This window comes from Corvus cornix, chromosome 3 (genome assembly GCF_000738735.6).
Source record: "Corvus cornix cornix isolate S_Up_H32 chromosome 3, ASM73873v5, whole genome shotgun sequence".
NCBI classification, from domain to species: domain Eukaryota; kingdom Metazoa; phylum Chordata; class Aves; order Passeriformes; family Corvidae; genus Corvus; species Corvus cornix.
Window position 1 is genome coordinate 69,328,142 of NC_047056.1, and position 24,418 is coordinate 69,352,559.

Consider the following 24,418-nt stretch of genomic DNA (forward strand, 5'->3'; position numbering starts at 1 on the left):
TATTTTAAGTGTAAAAAAAGTATAAAATTTTATTTGACAAGTTAGCAAATAATAACATTTCATTATTCCATTACAAGGAAGTGTAGTTGAGTTATAACTACACTACATGAAAGTTAATTCTAAGGTGAACAATCTGACCTACTAGAGAGTTTAGAATGTACATGTCTACTGTATCTAGTTTATTTTTAAAAGGTATTTTGTACAACTAAAAGTCTACTAGGTGTCAGACAACTTCAAAAACATCTAACATAGCAAGCTTCAGAACTGTTCTTTTCAGATGATATCATCTTTTTTCAGAGATAACTGAAGTTTCCTCACAGCTTTTAGCAGCTGAAGAGAGCTTCTGCTTTTCTGCCCAGGACAAGGTTTAGACATACTTTCTTTTACAGTGACTGCAACCTCCTTTGTTTCCTTTTGTTCACCACCCTTTAGTTTGACGTGAGTTGCCCCTTGCTTCAATTTCTCAGTTTTTCTCTTTAATTTCTGCACCTAAGAAAAAAAAATTACTAATTAGCATGTTACGTACTCCGAGGACCCACAGCTGTAGAGCTGACTGGACTTCTACTGAAGTCCAAACTACAGGTGTCTAAGGGACATTAAAGAAAGAGAAAACTTTAAATTTAGTAACCTTGCACAGTTGTCTCACTGTAACAGAAAACTGACCTTGCCCATACAGAAACCACAGAAAACTGACCTCACCCAAACTCAATTGGTTTTTGAATCCCATCGCTCCCTAACATAAAAATGCTTGCTTGAGAGAGATGGAATATCATCTCTTAATAATCTATACTTACAACAGTCTCTTTCCATTTCAGATTGTACTACCCTAATAAAAAAACCAAAGAACAAATAAACCTCTAAAATGTATACTGTTAATTATCGGTTACTGGATCTAAGCAGCTTATTTTGAAGCCTCCTTAAAAGAAATGGAAAACAGAATAAATAGGGTTAATTGCTAAAGAATGTTTTTTAAAATGTCAAATAATGAGTCTTGACTTGCACTTAGCATGAAAAGGTCACTTCCCAATGACAAAATTAGGCTGGAAGCATTCCAAATGCCAATGTAGGCTTTAAGTCCATTTCTAAAAATAATTAACTTTAATTGCATTCTAGAACATACTATTAACTGTGAAACACAGAGATTAGCATTGCACTTTTAGTGTGGCAGGTTCTAGAAAGAGAAATATGCATCAGAAATATTAAGATTGGTCTGTACAAAATACAAATAGAAATGTCTCAGTGCAAAAGCACCAGAAAAAAACAATATAGGCCAAGGAATTAGAGGAATGGCCTGTATGGATAACCAGGGCATGATGGACAGTAATCATACAGACACTATTTTCAGCATGACCCTAAGGGGTGTGCTCTGACCAGGCTGTACCAGAGCACAGAGGACTTGCCAGAAGATCTGCACACCGATAAAAGGCAGACGATAACAAGGTTGCTCCACATTGTATGTGCTACTCCTCATCATCTCAAAACAAAGGCAAGCTGTAGCCATAAAGATATGCAAAAGAAAGAAACAAAGGTGCAGTTGTTGTCTACTGTCTTAGGTTCCTGAGGATGAAGTCAGCAAGACTTTGAGGCAAGGAGTAACACTAATTGTTGGCTCTTCAAGAATAAGAGTTTTATCAAAAAAACCAGTAGACATTGCCAAGAGAGGCAGCGAGGACTCAGCAGTCAATGTCCTTTTGTCCATATTGCTAACATGCAAGTCTGACACATCTGCTATGACATAAAGCACCTCTATGCTTGCAATTACACGGACAATAAAAAGTTTAAGTGAATAAACTCTATCAAAAAATGACTGGGAATAAAATTGGTCAGATTTAAATTAACTATCACCTCCCCGTTTCATAAAGTCTCACATTGAGTTTTATTTTGGCTCCTGTATAAGCAAAGTTCTCAGGTAAGTCTATTTGTCTTGAAACATAAGATGAAAAAACAGAAAACAATCAGAACTATGGATTGAATGTTTAATCATATGCTCCAAACCAAATTGCTACAAAAGAGTTAAGCAGTTCAGCTACAGAAGAGTGATTTTATGTAGGCATGTCTGAAAAGTTGTTATCTATGGCTCTAAACTAAATACTGACAGAATGAGGACTCACTCAGTTTAAGGGTTAAACAAAACTGAAAGGTTTGTCCAGCTATTATTTTTGGAGAAGCTCTGGTCAACAGACTAATTAATAAAAAAGCTTCAATGTTTCAGTAATATAAAAGACACTTAATCCAGTCTGTAAAGGAATTACAGCTTCTATTTTCTCACTCCCCTGAAGGACAAGATACAAAGGAATGAAATTTCAACAGTTTGTCTTAACACGGTGAGCAGAAGTGACAGACAGAGCAACCCAACTCTGTATTGCAGAACTGCCACAGGGCAAGAAGCTTTCCCACCAGAATACATTCCTAACTGCCAGTTGTAAGCACTTTTTCTTGATTAAATGAAGGAATTGGAGGTACAAGAATATGAGACAGCATTCTAATTATAATCACCCATACTGGAACACCGTGGCTTTAAACAGTCCAGTGACATTCTAGCTGATGACAACAGGAGGCAGAGTTGTGGCAGCCTTTCAACTAGAATGTTACTAGCTAGAGACTTTACATTTCATTCTTACAGTAGCCTGATGCTTTTTCAGCTTGGATATTTGTTTTCTTTTGCTCTCCATTTGTTTTACAAGGCAATCCAGCTCCTGTTTCAGGTCTTCACGAGCTTGGAAGTCTTGAGTCTCCTGTATCTGCTTCAGAAGTTCTTGATGCTCACTATTAAAGACAAGAATGGCAATCTAAGTATTCATGATATGATATCTAGGATTTCTTCCTGCAAGAGTTGCTTCTTCCTGCAAGAGCCATTTTGTGCAGAGTACAGAAATTTAGCATTATTTCTACCCTCACACAATACATATTAATCTGGAATATATTAACTTGAGAAAAGGAAAAGGTTTTCCTGTGAGTCTGATTTTCTTGTTCCAAATTTTTAGCTGATGTCCATCTTACTTCTCCTCTTCCTACAGGCATAACAACTACATGTGTAATAGTGTGCAAAATGAGATTTTTGAAAGTGAACAGCACCTGTGAAGTACAACATTTTCACTTCCTGCACAATTTAGCGTAGACTTTGAAGGCTTAGTGTAATACACAAGTATTTTTTAAACTAGTACATTCAAGTTACAATTTTTCTGACAAATTATTCAAATTTAAATATTCTACTCAAAAAGTTTTACAGCAAAGTGGGCTGCTTAATTAAACTAATCAGATTAAGTAAAAGAAATTGTGTAGATCTTGATACCCAGATACCTGAACAAGTTGAAGCCAGAGACCCCCTCTTAGATAAGTAATCCCTTTACAAAAGACAGAGCTTCTTTTCTGACTTTTGAGTAACTGCTTTTCATTGACAGTTTAATTGAAGAAACTGGTTGTTGCTATAAAAAAAAAAGCCTGTCCTTGAACTGCCATGAGTAAGACAGACATTGCTTTTTGAACATGCGATTGCTTGCCAGTTTAAATTTTGCCACATCAAGGATTTCGAATCAGTGTCAACATCCTAACTGGTTTAATCAGCACATCCTCCTCTGTTCAAACCACAGCTCATCATGTTGGCATGTCTGCTACAGCCAGCTACAGAGCTTTGGTCCACAGTCCCACAAGCCTGCATTAATGAAAGATGCCTAAGAACACAACAGGTTGTAATCCACATTTACCTGCATGGCTAGAAAGATACATACACTCCCACCTAAAGTGTTACCTTCTTCCACACCCTGCCCATTTTCTGGCAGGAAACTGTCCCTCTTTCACAACCCCCTTACAGGACCAGCAGGTTCTCCTGCTATCAACAAGCAGAGGGTATGAGCACCAGACTGACTCAGCACAAAGACCCAGCAGGTACACTGGTAAGGAAAGAACACAGAGTGAGTACAAAGGAACAGGACAGATGTTGTGACAGGACTATTCATGCCGGACCTGTACTAACCCATTCCACCACCCAGGCTGACTGCATCCTGCAGGCCTACTCAATATTAGCACCACCTTTGCAGCCTTCTCCAGGAGAAAAATTTTGGTTTATTCTGTATATCTCACAATATGTTTAAAATTTCTAAAAAGCACAGGTCTGAAAGGCTTTTCACTTGCTGCAGCTATTACTTTAGTAGCAGCCTGTTTAAATACGGGATGTGGAAGCAGAAAAACAAAACCAGTGAAGCACCAGGACAGAAAGAATTTTTTGAAAGAGAAAAATCCTATCAGTCCAGCCTGCTCAGGTCATTCTGTCAACAAGAAGTCCTACAGCTAAAACAGGCTAGGCTTGTCTGCAGCACCCTGTCGCTTCTCAGGGCTACCACTGAAGTCACGGTTACACACAACACCAGGGATGGGTACTCACGAGCTCATTTGGCCCAGCTTGTCTTCTAAGGCCAACAGAAGGTCTGAAAAGCTCCTGGTGACAGTGGGTGATGTGAAACAAGAGGATTTTGAAAGTGCACTGTGTCCTGAAACCCCAGACGTAGCTCCTCCTTGTCTTCGTGACGAGATACATGGATTGCGATGCTTCATAATATGCAACACACTTTGTACATTTGCACTGACAGAATGGCTGGAGCTGACAGACTTAAAGAAGACTTATTAGTGGCTTACAGAAGTAATTAACAACTACAGAGCCTTACTCAAACTGTAGATGCCACTTGAGTGAGAACAGTGGTTTTCACCTACCTTCCCAGCCACAAAAGGTAGTTCACCAGCCTTTACATGTAATTGTGAAAGCTGAATTTTCTTCATTGTAGGATTTCTCTGCCGTAAGCAAATATAAGACAAGAAATTCCAATCTGCTGACCCAAGAGTACAATCTTAAACTTTTTTTTAGTAAGTAAAATTCAAGTAAATACACAGTGAAATGCATCACACCTCAGTTTTCTTCTGGTTTCAAAAAAACCAGATTTCCCTCCTGTATGTGTAACAAGTAAGAATTTCCAATAGCTGACACATGTAAATTTTATTCCATATGCATGTAGGAGATTGTTTAACAATTAGGCTAACATTAAAGGAATCGAACCTTTTTTACTTACGTTTTCAAAAGCACAGTTGCAAAATTTTGACTGATCTGTAACATGCGTTGCAAAATAAATTCTCTGGATTTCGGCTATCCCCCCAAAACACACCATCTTAAGATGCTGAGCTAAAACTTTGGAAACTAATTTTTCCAGATAAACTGAAAGGCAGCTAAGACAGGACGTGGGGAATGGCAGTAAGACTTTAACAGAGATAATTGTAAAGCTGGTAAGGAAAGGTTTCCAGTGATGTCCTATCAGCCCCAGTACCATTTTAATTAATGAAGGAAAGAAAAAAAAGGGAGAAAATGAGTTATTTGGCACTGTTTGTCACTTTAGAAGTGGAGTAAAGTGCAGCAGATTAATCAAGTGCCTCTTACATCACCATTTTTCACAAATTCCAGTCTCTGTGCAAGTCAGATGCTATCAGCAACAGTATGCTAATAAAAATTTCCACATTACCTTCCTAGGTTTTTTGTTCTTCCCATTTTCCTTTTCAGGTTCACATTGAGATGTTACTGAAGACATCAAAATTCTGTTTATATCAAATCCATTTTGAAGCTGTGGCAATAAGCAAAAGAGAAAACAACCATTTAATGTAATATTAGCAGTATGGAATAGCAAGGTTTAATTAATTCTCTCTTTCATGCTTGGGTAAGAACCAATTAAGGGCACTATTAACTGTCCTGCTTGGAAGGCATAAGCTACTCTTAAAAACTAAACAGATTACTAGGAAGGCAGGGTATCAGGCAGATCTTGCAGCTCTTAGTATTCCTCATTTTCGTATTCAGCTGCACTAGCAGCTGTATTTTTCCACTGTGACAACCAGCAACTGAGATAAACCAATCCTGCCACATGTTGAGGATCTGATAATAAAATCCAAATTATATGAATATTTGGCTCTTACAATCTGGGGACAGAGAGAACTAAGCCTGTCTGTGTAACACTGAGGTCAAACCTGCTGGACAATCCTCAGATTGCTCAGTGGTTCAAAGTTGATATCAAGGCCCATGATAAACAGGATGATAATCATTCCCAATTAAATGTAGGACAAGGACTTTGTTTTGGCACGTGCTACAGTTCTGACTAAACAATGCTGGAGTTCCACCACTAAAGTGAGAATATTCTGGCTTTTGTGTCATCAAGGGGAAGTGAACCACACCATACCCTGTGCTTCCCAGCCCAGATCCAACAGACCGAAATCCATCCCACAGTGTACTAATATGGTACCAACACTAGTTTAGCACTCAGTTTACTGCACCTAAGTCCTTTCTTGAGCAAATGTTTAGACTATCTGCTCTGGGAAAGTCATTCTTACCATGTTTTGCAGAAGATAAAATCTCTGTACTAGGCCTTTTGCTCTGCAGCAGAAAGCAGTCTAAGCAAGAAGCCAAAAAACCTACCAGTTTTCAACTGTGTCATTCTTCTGGATTCTGGAAGTGGTCAGACATCTGGGCTACAAATCTGCATGTTATTTAAAGCTTCCTGGACTGATGAAAACCCATCATCCTTGGATGAGGTATAAAAGCTGACAGCAGTGATGAATTAAATTAAGGCATCAGCTTTGCTTAGGTTCTTCCAATATTTCTCTTCAGCACTGCACCCCCCACCCCACCTCAAGAGAATTCCCCCACAGCTGGTCTCTCTCTCAAACTGGCTGCTACTTATGCACAAAGTGAGCTTTGGAATATGACTACTTTTCCCCTTTAATAAACAATTTCTTTGATTTTGCTCTCTTTGGCAAATAGTCCTCTCTCAGATGGATGGTGGCCCAGCAAACTGATTATGGCTTCACAGAATAATGAATTGTACAAGATCTCATTTGATGAACAACATTTCACTGGTTAAGGTTTTTTCAAGTATAACCCTATGTATTAGATTTCTACAGTCTTAACAAAGGGAGGAAAATAAACATAATAACCAACCTCACTTGGGATATAAGGTTTCATATGTGACCACTTTTGAGTTACTGTAAATTAAGTTTACCTGATTCAGTTACAGATTTTCTAGAAATTAATTGTCTACCTGGGTCACTTAGAGCAGTGTTGAGGCTGATGAACTGTATCACTAATACAAACCCAAGCAGAATCTTTCTTCATTGAGATATGCAACACACCAGGCAAGCTTTCTAATAAGTAGTTTATAACTGGTCTAGGTAGTGTTCCAGGAGTTCTGCCTGGGTAGTAAATATGTGGAGTTAAAGTGTAATGAAAAAAAGAAGGGTATTTTGAACAAAGAGAATAGCTTTCTTCAGTACTAAAAAATAAGGTAAAATAAAATCTTTTCAGTCTACCTGAGCAGTTTTATCTTGTATTAGCTTATGCTGATGCTCTTCTTTACAAAGCTTTTCTTCTAAGTGTTTGATCTTGTCCTGAATTTGAAGGCAAGAATGATTAGTCCCACTTCAATTTGTCATGCTGAATCACAAGTCTGAAGGAGCTCGCAATTGTAATGTGGGGATAAAACTGACTGTAGGAATTTTTAAAGCCCAGATTGAAAAAAGACTCATGCATACAAAGCCAGGGTGGCATTCAGTCAGGTATGCTTTAACAGAGGTAACTTCTGCAAAACTTAGTACTGTTAATAGTATGCCATAAAATTAAACCAAATGACTTTCAGACTGTCATTCCATGCATGCTTACTTCGGCAATTCTCTGAGTAGCAGTAAGTTTAAGACATTCTTTTTCTAGCACTTCAAGCTTTTCAAGTTTTGCATGCAGTTCCAACCGGTTCTGATCTTCCTCTTTCTGAAGCTGAGCCCGGAAAAAATAAGCAAGAATGGAGTTGGAAACTGACTGAAATTGTTTCAGACAGCAAAAAAACCCACCAAACCACCCCACACCACAGTAAAGGTGTTTAATTAGTTTAAATTCCATATTTTTTAAATTGCTAAGTGATGAAAAATACCAGGCAGACAAAGACAACTTAAGTTTCCAGCAGCTTTTTTGTCTACCAAGTGTACAAGTAGTAGCATGGTTTTGCTCATTAGGAGTTCCACCCAGGGAGCTTTTCATACAATTCATTGAATGGTTGTCATCAGTCAGAGTAAATTGCTTCTGTTTGCTAGCAGCCTGAGCAGAGCTGAGGAAAAACAATGGCCACAAAAAACTTCGGATCCTGCACATTTCTATACTTTTGAACTACATCGCTACTTTGTTATTATGCTAAAGGACTTCACCTGTTGTTGTAAAATCATTTTCTTTTCCAGTTCTGCAGTACAAACCATTTTTCTCATGTAATCCAGCTGTTTCTCCAGCAGGGAGCAGCGGGATTGTGCTGCACTTAACTGCACACTTGCATCTACAGAGAGAAACAAGACATTCAGTACAGCAAAGGGAGCTACACATTTAGCCAGACTGTCATTTCATTGAGGAATTCTGTCCTCGAAACAGGCAAGAATAGTTCTGTTAGTCAGAGCAAGTCATGTGGTTAAAATGTATTTTATATATAATCACAATGTTTTTTCAAAGCTAGTCCCTAATTTGAATTCCAAAGGGATGAGCACTGCAGTTACTTTGATTTGTATCAGCAGATACCTAACCAGAATCTGGTTTCTTCTCTTCTCCTATCTTTTCTCAAGTTAGCAGTGTTGTGTAAGCAGCTGCTTGCTTATTGTAAGAGTTAAACATACCACCTGAAACATGCTTAGTCTTTAAAATTGCTTTATGGCCTATGCATACTTGGTTTATATATGTAAGAAATATCTCAACTTGATTCACAATTATCAAGCTCCTGTTCCTCCTCAGTTCTGAAGCAAAAAATGAAAGGGGGCTGCATTAATTAGCAGTTTTTCAAAACAAAACACTCCCTAGATTATACAGTCTTAGTGTTGCTGTGGCTACACCTTATCGCTCAAAAGAAATACCTTTCCTCTGTTGCATCAGCTCTTGATGGGCTGTGTTCTTCTCGTAGGATCCCTGCTCTAAGACCTTCTTGTACTGAGCAGCTGCTCTGGAGAGGCTGCACAGGTTATCTTCAGCCTGTGACTTCTCCAGCTCTAGACGGTGGATTTTTTCTTGCAGAGTTTTCAGGGCTGCCACTACAGCTAGCAAACAATGCAACAGCTACACCATAAGTAACAGTTCCTATTTTGATGATGATCATTATTATTAGAAAACACTTCAAATTACAATATACTACCTAAATTTTCTTCCTAGGATCACTCCCAAAATTAATTATATTCCCCAGCTGTACACTAACATATGCAGAGCATACATGGGAGAAAATGGATGTGCTTCCTGCATAACTGAGGTATGAAGCTCTGGCCCTATGCGCAAAACTATTTTCCAAATGGCACCAAGCACAAAGAAATCATGGCAAATAGAATATAGTAAACCCTGGGGCTTCTCTTTAAATACAAGGAGAGAACACAGGTATCTAAGTGAAGTCACAAGTTCTGATGTAATGCAACTGGCCTGAACAGATTAAAAACAGAAAATGTGCTCAGAACAGGGGGAGAAATTAGGTACAAAGGGACAATTTAGAAAAGGGTACATTGTTAAATACTTTATTGTTTCCAAAGGTAATGTTTCAACATCTAGTATCTTGTATTTGATGATTCTTTAAACCATAGAAACAAGTCTGGAAGATTTTGCTTTCAGCCTCAAATCAGTATGTGTCAAATTACACCAAAAATAAAAGCTGCAATTTCAGCTATAAGAAAAAGTTTGCTAGGTCTCCATAAAGTATATACACTTGTGGAAGCTTAAGACATGTTCTGTAACAAGTCAAGTTTATTTTCTGACATTTTGTAATTTATAGCTTCTCTATTCCAAACTCTCTCATCAAAAGAATACCATCAAATATTGCTACCTCCTTAATAACTTTCACCACCTTATCACAGACCTATTAAAAAACAAAAAAAAAAACCCAAGCCAAACAAAACCACACAATAGCAAAAAACAAACAGCAAACAAAAACTCAAAAAAACCCAAAAAGCAAATACCAGATAGCAGAAAGATGAAGTAGGACCACCTTTTCCATCTTTCTGTTGGTATGCTAAATATTTCCTTAACCACTTAGCTACATAACACTAAACTGATCACTGTAATCCAAAAAGCCAAAGCTCTGTATGACATAAGATTACTACAGAAATCATAGATTTTCCAAGTGAAGAGCAATGATCACATGCACACTCATAGGCTATGTCTGTGCAATGTTGCAAAGTTGTCCATGATAGTAAGTCTGAGTATGGGTATCCTCATGATTCCCCAGGCTCTCCAGACATGTTAAGCCACTGAGCATTTGCCTTGTGAGCTCCAGAGAGCAGTCCCCCACTAAAGCACATGAGAACCATATTTCATAGGGACTAACTTTCATGCTGCTAATTTTCGTGGGAGTCTGAATTGTTCAAAAGTTCTCCCAAGGAAACACACCACGCAAAAAAAAACCTTAAAGTGATTTTAAGCTGGAAGGAGTCAAATTTTGCACTATGCAAAGCCAATTTCAAGTCAGGGTACCGTACTAATGATCTTTTTTTTTACTGTATTTGAAGTCATGAACTGCTTCTACTAAGTTTGAAGCATTCTCCTTTGCTTTCAGAGGAAGTCTGACGATTTTAATTTAAACAAATTTCAAAGCCAAAGTTTACAAGGATGTTAGAAGACTTGCAGAGGTTTCCATTCTAGACGTATGACTTCAGGGAGACTACTCCCTCAGGACACATATACATCCTGTCTCAATGTCAGACTGATAACTGCAGCAAGTCATTGAACTCAGTAAAATAGGATGGGGAGTTTGCTCAAGAGATTTCACATGGAACAATTAAAAAGACCATTTTAAGGACCTATTTTGGCTATACCTTGGTTATTTGGGAGAGAAGGCCTGTCACCAGCAGCAGCTGCCAACTTCTTTGATTCTGTATAAACAAAGGCTGCAGGAAGCATCTGATCTGGTGGCTGAAGAAAGCTTCCTATGAAACTGTTCTTTGATTCAAAATCCATAGCCTGTACAAAGAGAGCTATTTAATGCTATTATTTCTTTAACAGTCTCTTTTTCAAAAGTATGTCACTGGGCAGTCCCTGGCTCTGTTTATATTGAACCAGATCATGTGCACCAATATAATAATAATAACAGTAGTAATAATAATAAATAATAATAATAATAATAACAATAGATAACAACAACATCAACAATAATAATAATACCCACACCCCACCAGAAGAATCCTGTCTTTTAATGCAATTCCAAAACACTGTCTTTCATAACACTAAACATAGCTTCCTTTGACTGACCAAAATTTTCCAAGGTTTTTCTAGGTGCTTTCTAATAACTTAGGCTGATTTTTGTCCTTTTAAAACCCAAGTATTAACAGAATTTTCTACTAACTGTTTTACAGACTTCAGTGTCTTTAAGTGCTCCCTCCAGAGCAAGCATTCCGAGTTTTACAGCTGGTTTCCATTTGCAGCCTCCTTAGTGCTCTTCTCCCCTTCTTTTTTGATGTAAAACCAAATTACATATGGTAAATAATGTACCATTATTACATAACAAAGACATAATTCTCCATATTTAGTGTTGAGATAACACGATATTTAATATGCAATATCTCCAGCATTATCTCCATTATTAGGTGCATGTTTTAAGTCCTGTTTCTTCACTCCCTTTCTGTTCCACCCTTTCACATTCTTTAGTTTATGAGTAGCACATTTGAAGACAGTTCACACCCTGTCAAATAGCAATTTTTCTTGATACACGAGACATGGACAGTAAAATGTGCAGAAAGGGCTTTAGGCTAATACAACCCCTAGGAAGTTAAAGCAAGTTTGAAATCATCCTGCAGCTACCCATCAAAGTAGTATCAAGCATTTCACTTGATACAGTGTAAGTAGTGAAGAGTCTATACAGCTTCAGCTAATAAAAAACCAGCTTATTTGAAGGTTCAGTGATATAACAATTATGATATCACCTGTGTTTAAAATACAAGGCATGCAACTGGAACAGCCTTCCTGCTTGGTAAGGCTATTTACAGATGTTAGTCCCCAAGAAAATCACCCAAAGGAGGTATCTAGTAACAGGAAGAAGAAACAGACAAAGACTGGAGCCTGCTGATGAAGCACACCCCACAAAAAGCCATTCACACTGGGTGGCAAGCAGAGAAAAAAGTTTCCAATAACAAAAAAAGTTTCCAGGAACACTGCTCTTACAGCCTATTTCAAAGCCCATATAAAAAAACCCAAAAAAATCATCTTCCAGCCACACTGCCTCTTCAAGGTATGCAGTAAACTGAAGGCAAGCAGAAATCCGTCCTTCTTCCTCCAAGTTGTCATCACAGAGACATCAACAAGAGCATCTCTTTGCCAGGGCTTGCTTGACTTGGGGCCTCCCAAGCACCACCACTTTTGTGTGCTAACAACCCCGAGGTCCCACCGTTCAGAGCAGCCCTGGTCCCAAAGAGGGGGTCTATCCAGGCTACCCTTGTGCCACAGGTTTTTTCCATGGGGTCCCGCCGGCATCCTACCCAAGGCTCTCAGTGCTGGGTGGGCAGCAGCAGCCAGCCAGGCACTCCACCATCTCTTGCAAGACATCCCATCTGGTGACCCCACTGTGTTTATGGCCACAAAAGCTGTTTATGGGCCTCCCTACCTCTGTCCTAAAGGACTGGGAAAGACCATCCAGGGACACCTGACCTTAACAGCTGGCCAGGTCTATTGACCATGTCCAACAGCACAAGGGGCAACGGCAGTGAAAGACACAAAGCAGGGAGCAGCAGAAACCTCAGCAGAAAGTCCTGTGGCCACAGAGGTGGTCAGGGACAAGACAGGAGAGGAGATGGTCCTGGCATGGCACAGTGATCAGCATGGAGTTCCACAAAATAAGAGATAAGCAAGACTTAAAAGTTTTCCTGCTGCTATTCAACCCCTTTGCATTGGTGATAAAAAAGACTAGCAAAAAAAAGTCCATAAAAATGAGCATATGCACAGGCAAGAAGTTTCCTGCCACTGCTGTGAATAAAGGAAGGCAACTTTGGAAACACCAGAGGAAGAAGGTGGTTTTTGCTCACACCATCCAACTTTCTGGCAGTCAGCATAAGTGGAGACTTGCTTTTCCAACATCCTCCAGTGGAACGTGGCTCCCCCACATGCCTGCACAGCTATACATCAATTACTTTCCTTATTACTTTCACATAAACAAGTTTTGCTGTTTCCAAGGAGATGGGTCTGTGGACAGTTGTAAGGAGGGCAGTGATCCGAAGCAAATAATGAATAATGGAGGGAATAAAGCAGCAGAAAATTTGAGAGTTTGTGGACAAGCTCAGTAATACAAAGGTGGGGGGGGTCATGGGGGATACCTATTTGGCAGAAAGGGAAATAAAAACCCTTTTAGTTCTGCAAGTGAAACCAAAGGGAAGTGAAAAAGGCCAGCTCACCTGCCTGGTGGTGGTGATTCAGCTAATCCGGTGTGGGCTTCAGCACAAAACCCCACAACTTTGCCAGCACAGCAGAGGGTAATACAAACCCTCCAGCTGGAGGGGGGAGCTCCCCAAGCTGCTCCTAAGAGCACAGGCTCAGCAAAGGGTGTGAAAGGAAACACCACAGGACCGAGACACCTGTGTTTGCAGAAACTCTGCTGCAGACACGGTTACAGACGCCTTGCTTTACCACAGCTTCCTCAGATACAAAGGCTGTGTGAAGCAGCTGAGGGAACGGTTGCTATAGTGCTTTGAGGCTGCGTCAGCAGAAGTACTCTGGTAGAGTTGCTCTGATGTAGATGAGTCCTAATATCTTAGCAGGTAAATAGCAACCATACTGCACAGGAGAAAAGTCTACAACCCTGCAGACCTCAGGCAAGGAGATGCACTCCAGGAAAAGGATCAGGTCACTCTACATCAGCATCACTAAACATCCTGGCCACTTCCAGCCCACTGCAACAAGAAACATATCAGGAAATAATGAAGTAGCTTGACGTCTGTTTGAACGTCAACTGTCCTACCATCAACTTCTTCCCCCTCAAGTATTTAAGCTTCTATAAAACCATCACAACCAGGTTTGCTTTTTAAAGTCTTATACAGCAAGCTTAAACCACTCTCTTATTCCATGCTGCCACTGCCGTGGACACCTGGTACACAGCCTAGAGAGGTGCTTTAAAGCAGATATTGCTTCCCAAACAGCAATGTTTGTACTAATGTAACTCCACAAGGCTTAGGGGGATTTAGCACTTGAACAACACTCGTTAAAGCAGCCAGAACATCGTTGTTTAGACAAGCCCTTGGTTGAGGAAAGCAGTGCACTCCTTCAAGTCTGGGCAAGAGCCAAGGGAGAAGTATGCATATTGAACAGAGGCTGACAAAATACCCCAGTTACACGCAGAGGGGAGGGGAAGAAGGAAGAAATGCCGCACTCCCACCTCAGCAGCCTGCACCACTGCGGTGAGCAGGGTGAAGCACTTGTGTTGTGCAGGTCATATCTGGAGTCAACACTGGCCCTTTGGGTTTTTTAAAGAGAAATGGCCCAGCCTCTGTTGGTGGATGCAGTAGTGATGCTCAGATACCCGGTGTTATTTTACCCAGAAAAATACAAAGTAACTGGTTCCAACAGTGGCTGCATCAAGCATGGGGTAACTTAGTTATGCCCTTGGGCTTGCCATGCGTCCCTTCCAACTTGGAATATTCTGTAATTAAACATCAGCCTCGGCAAGCCAGCTATGTTTTTCTCCAGGTCTGAGCTAGGAGGCTCATGGAGTTCTGTGCCAGACATTTGCAACCCTGTGCATGGTGCATGATGCCAGGCACAGTACATTAGATCTGGGACAGGACTGCATTAATGCAAATACTCTGCCTACCTCTTGCCTTGCTGCAGCTGGAGTGCTCATCCCTGGGGTGAGAGCACAAGAAAAGCTGGTCCCTTCAGTGGCACCACTTCTGCCTCTTGGCTCACCATCACATGCAGGCTGAGAGTGAGCTTCCACAAAGTATGCTGGGGAGCAATCCCACCATCAGGTCCATCCCTGTATATGTGACTTTCATGCCTCAGAAGAGAGCAAGCAAACTGGAGTTTGGTGCCTTAAGACAAACAGAGAATTTCCCATTTCATCAGAGGCATCTAAGCACTAATATGATTTACCTGTTTACTGTTTCTATTTACTTTTGCTGAATATGGCCTGCATTAAATGCTAGAGTACTGGATTGGGGTGCTATAAAAATCAATTGACATTTTAGTTACTGCTGTCTGGCCCAAGTAAGCATACCAACAGTGGAGAATTACTGAACACAACTGAAATCCCAAGTGTTACAGAAAGACCAGTTATGAGTTCTTCACCACCGTTCTCCCCTCCTTTCTGTTTCTCTCCTCCAATGCAAGCCACATCATTACGAAGTTTTAAAAAAATGTCTCCTGAAGTGAAAAGTCCAGAAACATTTTGCCACATATACAACTACATCTCATACTGTAAAGCAGCATATGGAAAAGCTTTTTCCACATGTAAACTATAGCAGGCTCAGGGAATAATGCTGGCTTAACAGTCTCCCAAAAGATATACACTAAACAAATAATGCGATAATGTAAGGGATACTCCCACTAAATTCTCTGATGTTTGTTATCTCATATGGACACTGGTTCATTCAAATTGCTGTGAGGGCAGCCTTTTAGAACCAAAGAAAGAGGTGCTGTCAGAACACCTTCAAAGAGGAAAAAGAAAAAGCAGATCAAAGCATTTTTTAGAAAGAAATACAAAGATGTCTATCTTCTGGCCTGACCTACTGGGCATGCACAATTTATAGCGGGTTTTTTTGATAACTAAAAAACAAAGTCTCAGATGAACCAAAGACTGATTCAGTGTTTATGTGACATAAGAGAAGTTCTAAAGAACTGCCTCAACACGGCTATACCAAGAAGCTCCCAAAATTCTGGCTGCTGCCTTGTCTTCTTGAGCCAAGCCTTGCTGGCTAAAGGTTATGTGAGAGGCCATTTTTGTGACACAATCCAAATTGGTCTATTTTTTTCCCCTTTCACTTTCCTTTGAGAACGGAGAGAAAAGCTTGGTCAGCTGTACTAGCTATGCTGCAACACTCAGCCTTATTCCCAACAGACAAAGAACAGCCCTTCTACAGAGAAAAAAAAGAAATAAATAATGTTGTGGGCAAACTGCACTGTTGTTTTGGGAACACCCAGTCTCTAGCATCCTGACACAACCACTTTAATCAGCCTGAAACACATGACATCGCTCAGAACATATCTAAGTAACTGATACTCCTGTGTCTCCTCTAATCTAAGTGGGTTAGACACGAAATGGTGGCAGCTGCAAAACTAATAGGAAGGGAAACCTCACTGAATCAATAAAACATTTCAATGTGGTTTTTAAGTTATGTCAAGTTCCACTTTACATAAGTTTAGAGCAAATGGCAAAAATTTATTAGAGAAATTAAGGAACCTGGGAGTGTTGTGAAAAACTGACACAGACAAATCCATGGGAGGCAGCTTGTTGTACAAACTGCGAGAATACACACTGGCAGTCTCAGAACTGGATACATAAAGGTTAAGTTCCCAGCTCCTTCTTTGATACTACTGTAGCAAAGCCCATCCATTCCTGACTATCAAGTCTTCTGCAGAACTTTCATACAATCATTGTTTTTCATTCTTGGAAGAAAAGGAAAAGAAAAAGCATTCTCTGTTTTCTCATGACACCGTATGTACTGTCAAGTAGGATAAAACCTGGCATTTTAATGAAAAGCCAAACCACAAACAACCCAACACATGCCCAAAACTCCTAAGACTTTTCACTGTGTCAGCATTTCACTTCTAAGCATTCACACGGATATTTCTCTAGTTCCTGTTTGCTAGAGAAAAAAGAGAGAACCAAAAAAAAAGAGGAAGAAAGAAAACGGAATGAGTTACACGAGTATTTTGTGAACAAGGCAAAGAAACAACCTGGTGGAGAAAAAACCTGTGATTTTTTAACAATTTTTTGGGGAATAGATTCTAACCTGGCAGTGTATCAAGCATGCAAACTTGGGTCAAAATGTTATTAGAGTTTTGCTGCTTTTTCAATGAGTACAGCAGACCAAATTCCTCATTCAATTGAGCCTTCATCCAAAAGTACATGATACACCCACAATCAACACTTTGTGGGGAAATCGAGTTGGTGCAAACTGCTTTAACTTGTACTTGCAGATAATAACTGAACTAGGCATTTAGAGGAGAAAGACTGCAAATTCCTATCTAGTAATAAATAATTCCTATCTTAGCATGAAAACATCTACCCTGTAATACAATGCTATCAAAATAATTACATTTATATATCTTTAATCAGTCCAAAGTAATTAAACATAATCTTTTTGTAATAAGCATCAAACAAAACCCAAATACTATAAATGGTCACTAATATACTTCCTCACTTCACCCATAGTTCTGTTCTTATTCTTTCATGTACCTTCTGTTACATTTGGGTTTTGTCCCTCAACTCCTCTCTCTTTACTGTATTTAAATGATCCTATAGCTTTGTTCCTTGCCCTTTGCCATTTGATATTCTTTTTCTCCCACTCCCTCTTCTAGCATAAAAAGCTAGGATTTTTTCAAAGTAAAAATACCCATTTTCCACCCCTCCCCCCCCCCTCCCTGCTCCAACAAGAGTAACTATCAAGTTCCTTCCCTTTATACTTAAGATCAGGTTCCAACAGACGCTGCTTGCTCTTAGTACACTGACTGATGTGGAAATTGAAGGTGTTCTCCTCAGTATTCCATATGAAGAATGTAAAAAGCTACTTTTTATGTTCACTGTTATTTCCTGCTGATGCCATCACACTGTCTTCCACATGTAGTTTGTTTAGCTTAGTGTCTCCTGATAGATTGGAAGGCAGGAAGAAATTACTAGCTTTGGCTATAGACCCTTGACAAAAAAAAAGGAAGGCTTTGCTGTTGTGGAAAGGGAAGGTTTTCAAGGGCAACTGACTCCAGTATTCAAGACTGCATCTGTGCACAGGCACAATAATTAGATATTAGAAAGACAAATGCAAAAAGGAAAAGGCATATTAGGGTAGGGCAGAGCAAATATAAGGGTGGATTGAAATGACAATCATGGTGAAGAAATGTAAGAGGTAGGGGATTATTATTGCAGGTGTTGACTCATTCACAGTAACCCCTTTTACTGCATGATAATTTTCACCTTTTATGTCTCAAATATTTATTGGTATCATTGAAAGATGGTTTTGAATGTTGCAACTTGCCCTCTAGGCAGATGAAACACACAGACTGTGTCCCCACCGTTGCCTTGGAATTAATTTTTAAAGTAAACTTCTGTTTTTACCAATATTTTCTCAGGGAAAGTGTCAGTCTCTTCATCCAACATCCTTTAACCTAGCCTGAAGATGGAGTAGGAGGTAGATTTTTAGACAGATAACCGTAAAAGCTTGACATGGATGAACAGAGAAACACAAAGAGGGTAATTATTCATAGGATTTGTCTCTTCTTACCAACTACCACACCTACATTTTTTCATATATTCCTGTGCTGCCGATAGCTAGGCACCTGGCAAGGAACAAAAACTTCATTCTGCATTTCTACATCAGGCAGCCTAAGAAACAGAATGAGAAGGAAAAAAAAATTGTTAGCAAGGAAAAGATAAGTTTCACTCCAGGCAAGAAATTATTCCCAAAATCATATTTTGTCAGAAATAGTTGTCTTTTAATATGCAGAAAAATTGCAAGCAGATCTCAGTTAGAGCAACTCCTTAATCTTATTTTGGAGACCTATTTTGTTGAAGAATAATTTTAAATAATATCATCTGTTTATATGACTCAAAATAATCATAGCAATTCCAACACATCCACATTGCACATCCTGAACAAGCACAATATCCTAGGTATTAATGACAAGTAGTTTGTATATCATATGGTATAAAGAGTATTCAAAAATGCAGAAATGGTTTTATCACTATTTTTGCCCCGAGTTGCCTGGGGAGACTTAAAACAGTCAAAGCCGTTACTTGTTTCAAATAATCTGTATATTTAAACTTGCATGACTTCAGAGATACAGAAAAAGTAAATCTGAGTAAGATGTTACAAAATCCTGCACAATGTTGCAGGTAGAAAACTAACTTCAATTGATTATTAAGTTTTTAATAGGCATTTCTTCCCTATTAACTATATGCCGTTTCTGAATGCAAGGAAATTTAGTGGATCTCTAGGTTCTTGACTTCGATTCTTGCCGTTGTGTGTGACCTTAATAAATCACAGGGATGGGACTGATAAGGGACTGATGCTCCTTTCAGCCTCGGGGCTGAGTGTGGTAACAACAGGCTTACATTCCCTGCATGTAAAAGAAATGCAGGTATAGATCCAAAACAAGCAGCACGCTCAGTGAGGAGCTAACAAGAGCTCTGGTTTGGGGTAAAGAAACTCTATGAACATAGAGGTGTGTGAAGTCCCACCCTGGTGCTTGCCACCTTTATCTTCTTTGGACTCAGAATTTGGAGTCCTCTTCTGGCAGTGAATGCCAAAATCTGTTCTTTAAAACAATGAATAAAGAGTCCCTGTAGCTTTTCTGGTCTGTGACTTCATTTCATGTGGCTGCTGGTCACAGCATTTTTCTTTGTGTTATTGCTGGAAAACACCAAGGTCGATGTTAACAGCCTGCCAAAGGTGCTTAAAGGGCCTTTTGGGCTGTCAGCAGATATAAAATTCCCAATGAACAACGTTCCTTTTCTTTTAAAGTGCAGCTGGAGGAAACAGTGTCCACCTTCTCTGTGCTGCTACCCAGTGGTCAGAGCATTGGCCGGGAAGTGAGAGTTCCTGAGGAGCGTTCATGCCTCATCCCTGACCACCACGCTAGACAGGGAGGAGGAAGAGCAGGAAGGAAACAGGGAGTCACCACCTTTTCGTTTGAAGTTATGACCCTGTTCCAAAAAGCATGTAAGTCTCGAACAAGGACAAGGCAGCTGAGGCAAAATGCAGAGTATAACAAGGAGGTGTCTCTCTCATCTAGTTCAATCATCAAAACATAGTCCTGGGGTTAATTTATGCATTTTTGTAGTAAATAGTTCCTGGATAAAAAACAGCACTGGCTTGGGAAAGTTATCAGAAACCAGGAATAAGTGCCTACAGCTCCCTGTGTCACCTTCCTTCTCATTCACACTAGTGCCACACATTTGCCATCCTTTCCAACAGGGTACAAATTCAACAACTGAGGTGATGGATGCTTCCCTTCCATTTTGCAATCCTCCTGAGCACCTGGGACACTCTCCTGGTAGTTAGGAGGTGTTGATGTAAATGCCTGTGAGCTAAAAGGCAATTTGTTAATTTCTGGGTTACTGTACTGAAGGTGAGCACTCTACCAAATACTGCCAGGCACTGAAGCCATCTGTGGCTACAACAGAAAAACCTGACTTGCTGAGCTTCGAGAGGTTTCACTCAGCAGGATCTCTCTTAGAGCTGCTTCACCTACTTCCTAGATCACAAATGGGAACAAAGGGAAGACAGGTTCCAAGATGCACAGTCTTGGGCAATTCTGAACACTTCTATCCAGAAACAGATTAACAAGAGTTCAAGTGGCTGCTCAGAGGAGTTTTTGAGAACTGCACTTGTAGTTTACCCATACTGTTTTCCTAGTCCTCAGTGTTTCAGTTTACATTTATACAGTTAAGTGGAGCGTAGTCAGAGAGTTGGCAAAGCACACCAGGACTTTAAGAGGCCCGTAGTTCTGGTACATCATAGCCCAGCTCTTCTCAAAGCAACCCACTCTCCAGCATAAACTATTCCACAGACTTTCTGCATGAAAGATTTGGTCTTCTAAGAACAAAATGGTGTCTAATTTACCCATCCCTGCTGTGTTTGTGACCTCTAAGGAGGCAGGGTGGCAGGGTTTGGTGCAAATATACACCTGCAACACATAATAGGCCAGAACACATTAGATGTAAAAACACATGCTCAGAAGAAAAAAAAACGCCCCATCTTCTCCCAAATATAATGGTTTGGGCTTGACACAAAGCTTGAGCCTGTGTTCAAAGGCAGTAGAGGAGTAGCCTCTGGCTTTCTGGTGTCTCTTTGCAAAACATGAGTTACAGAACTTTGTTTTCTCAGAGGGTAGCTGTGAAGAAAAATGCATTTTACTGTGGAGTACCATTTATTGTGGCAACATGCCAAACCCCCGATCTAAAAAGGGAGGGTGAGCTTTTAGAAGAGAGTCATCCCATCCTAGATATTTAGCAATTGGAATGAAGTAAGGTGTAAAGGAGAGCAGTTGAAGGTATGTAATTTACAATGCAGTTCCTTCTAGACTGCACAAGTTTTACTGTGTTATTATTAGTTCTCCAGTATATTGACTAAATGCATTCTGGAATAAAGTGCTCTTTTGCAACATACAGAAACTGGAACACACTTTTAAAAGTAAATATAATATATTTTAGATCTTAGAAAAGACACTAATACAATTACTAGATACTGTATTTTCAAACATAATTCTGCTGTTAGATGTCATGGCTAAAGAAGTCCTTATCTAGTTAAAAAAAAAAAGGAAGTTGATAAATCATGAAGGAAGGAAATACTGAGGTTTAAAACAGCCACAAATTTGTTTTTCTTCAGCTTATCATTTTGAAAACTCAACTGCTGTAATTCTGGATGAGTTGCCAGATTGTTTCCTTCATAATTCTGCACCTCTCTTATCCATTCTTCAGGGATCAAAAACAAGCATATTAACTTCAGTCAGTGAACACGCAAATCAAACAAACACATTCCCCTAACTTCGGGCTCTGATTAATTCCACTGGTAGCCTTTGACCTTGATTTCCACAATGACTTGCCGTGCATAAAGAGGCCTGACCTGGTATCAGAAAACTGCAGAGATTTGGTCTGGAAAAAAATAAAGCCATCCTCATCACTATTCCCTAAGTACTACATTAAAATCTATAAAACAAAGGGCTGAAATCTGAAGTTTAGGCCTTGGAGCCAGTTTCACAATCTGTTTCCTGTAGCCAGAGTTCATTTGGAGCCAGTGGAAAAAACAGCTTCTAAAAGATAAAAGGCAGTACTGTGACTTTCAATCAATCTTAGCGTTCAGTGCATGAATATAGCTGTACCAAAGTCTAAAACACCAAAGCTCCAGTTCTGATTCTGGTTCAGTCTACTGATCTTGGATGTACGTAGTCATTGTCAGAGACACCCAACAACTCATGATGAGAAAAATAAGATCTAGCCAACTTCTGGAGATCAAAATTTAGATAGAAATAAAGCAAACAGATGTGACATGCCCATTCACAGGAAAATGGGAGACCATAATGAGTGACAACAGAATGGGATGGGAAGCTGAAGTGGTAGCTAATGTAAAAACAAAACAAACAAAAAAACCCTCCAACAACATAAAAGGCACTGGCAGAACTATTTTCTTTGAACCCATCAGTTATGATGGGTGGAGGCCTCGAATGCTTAGAGAAGTCAAGACTCATATTTATTACAGGTAGTGATGATTTCAGCAGATACATTGTTCACGAGGGTGCCAAGGGCCTGGAGGAAGCAGCTGTGTGAAGCAGTCCAGGCCTGTCCACCCTACCAAACAATGGCAATGCAGTCTCCTTGCAGAAAGGATTTTATGCGAAAAAAGAGACTGGTCTTCCTTGAAAGGTACAGGTAAATGCAAGTTTTAAAGAAACAGTTCCAGAAAACAAAGGGATGTCAGATGAAGAAACCAGATTCTTTACAAATAAGAGAGCTGTTGATGGATGGTGTTGGGGAGCCAGCCCAAGCTCTGCTCCTGGACTCAGAAGTGGGTTCTGCATCTTTCTGTGGCATAAGACTAGCTTGTTCTGCGTTGACCTTCAGTTTTGAGATCTGAATTTTAAAATGGGAAATGTGTATGTGAGAAGCTAAAAATAATTGTGCAAGACCCTATGTAGGCCCAGTGTCCTGTTTCTAATTAACTCCCAAGTATTCTTTTGCCTTTCTGTATATTCAAAATCGTAGTTTCATGATTGCTTCAATGTGACAGCTGCAAACAGTTCTGCCCTTGTTTTCCTCTTTTCTCTGCCAAGAGGTGAACTGGATCAAGGAACTGACTTGGCTGAAAATTAAAATTTATCAAAAACAGCACCTTTTTTTTTCCCTGCAGGAAAAGCAAGGAAAACAGCAATACCAGCCTCTTTAGTGGCAGATTACGCTTAATCACAGAACGGCTGAGGTTGGCAGAGACCTTTGGAGACCATCTGGTCCAACCCCTCCAGTCAAGCAGGGCCACCTAGGGACAGCTACCCAGGACCGTGTCCAGGCAGCTCTTGAATATCCCCAAGAATAGCAAGTCCACAACCTCCCTGGGCAACCTGTGCCAGGGTCTGGTCACCCTCACAGTAAAAAAACGTGCTTCCTGATGTTCAGAGGGAACCCCCGCTGTTTCAATTTGAGCCCCTTGCCCCTAATACTGTCATTGGGCACCACCGAGAACACCCTGGCTCCATCCTCATCGCACCTTCCCTCCAGGGACATATAAATGTACGGATATATACACGGGTAAAGATTTCCCCCCGAGCCTTCTCTTCTCCAGCTTCATCAGCCCCTGCACGACTGGGATTAAAAAAAAAATCCCCTTGGATTAACTTGAATAAAAATACCGCGGAACTGTTGCTCAATGTGAATATTCCGGGGATTTCCCCCCGCCAACCCCTCTTTTATCCCAAGTGATGACGGGACTGCGTTTCCCTAGCATCGGCAGTTTTCCCCTTCCCGCTGACGCGCTAATTTAGGCTACATCCCAGGCTCCGCCTCTGGCACGCTTACGCGGTCGTTTACAACACGTGCGTGCTTAAGTGCTTGCCGGTGCAGAGCTCTGAGGCAAACCCGCTACGGGGACTGCTTCACCCCGGCTGCCGCCAGCCGTCGGTGAAGCCCCCCCAAAAGCCTAACAGACAGACAGATCGCAAGCCCCCCCAAAAGCCTAACGAACAGGATAACGGGAGTACCGTGCGCACATCCCGCAGCGAACGCTCTCCCTTCCCCTTCCCCGGCAGGATCCTGGCCGTACGGCGCGCTGCCTGCCGGGACACGTAGTCTTCCCCCGCGAGGGCCACAGGACCGCCTTTCGGCCGGACTACATATCCCAGCACCCCCTCCTGGCACTGCCGCTCCCCGCTGCGACTCGGCCTCCCGGCCGCGAGCGCTGAAAGGCGATTGGCTAACCGGCGTGTCTGTCATCCGGGCTCCCCGTGCTGGGCGGGGCCATTTTCCCCCAACCCTGAGTCAGGGGACTGCCGGGGGTCGGTGGCGGTCCCGGCGGGGACGGCTGAGGGGCCTCCCTGGGAGAGGCAGGGTCGGGGCCGCCCCTTCCCTCCATGCCCGGGGCAGGGAGGAGGAGCCGCCGGCGCCGCGGGGTGGTGGCCGCCCCTCTCCCCGCCGGGAAAGGCGAAGCCGCAGCGGCGCCGCTCGCTCGGCAGCCCCGGCGCGGGAGGGCAGCGGCGGCGGCTGTCCGG

The 24,418-nt window shown here is 41.0% G+C and overlaps 1 protein-coding gene across 5 annotated transcripts; it reads right to left on the reverse strand.

Moving 5' to 3' along the window:
* CEP57L1 (centrosomal protein 57 like 1) lies at positions 1–23,999 on the reverse strand. Of its 5 annotated transcripts, none has more exons than XM_039568815.1 (13): positions 23,912–23,993; positions 18,461–18,545; positions 14,820–15,039; positions 10,843–10,987; positions 8,908–9,087; positions 8,221–8,342; positions 7,685–7,795; positions 7,336–7,413; positions 5,505–5,603; positions 4,708–4,785; positions 4,382–4,605; positions 2,622–2,766; positions 1–489 (listed from the first exon to the last, which is right to left on the reverse strand). In XM_039568815.1, exons 3-13 carry the CDS (start codon positions 14,847–14,849, stop codon positions 274–276), a joined length of 1,428 nt encoding a protein of 475 aa, XP_039424749.1. In that variant the 5' UTR covers positions 14,850–15,039; positions 18,461–18,545; positions 23,912–23,993; the 3' UTR covers positions 1–273. The 5 variants fall into 5 exon arrangements, 4 of the variants coding, with proteins under 4 accessions (XP_039424749.1, XP_039424750.1, XP_039424751.1 ...); XR_005604131.1 differs by lacking the exon at positions 1–489 and adding an exon at positions 3,749–3,890 and having other exon boundaries at positions 2,681–2,766; positions 23,912–23,999; XM_039568816.1 differs by lacking the exon at positions 7,336–7,413 and having other exon boundaries at positions 23,912–23,995.
* Positions 24,000–24,418: the final 419 nt, after the last annotated feature.

Coding starts and splice junctions, on each gene's coding strand:
- CEP57L1 (XM_039568815.1), bottom strand. CDS start 14,849: ATGAGCACTCCAGCTGCAGCAAGGCAAGAG. Junction 9,088..10,842: donor TTCTCTCCCAAATAACCAAG/GTATAGCCAAAA, acceptor ATTGTTTGCTAG/CTGTAGTGGCAGCCCTGAAA. Junction 4,786..5,504: donor AGAACAAAAAACCTAGGAAG/GTAATGTGGAAA, acceptor TGCTTACGGCAG/AGAAATCCTACAATGAAGAA.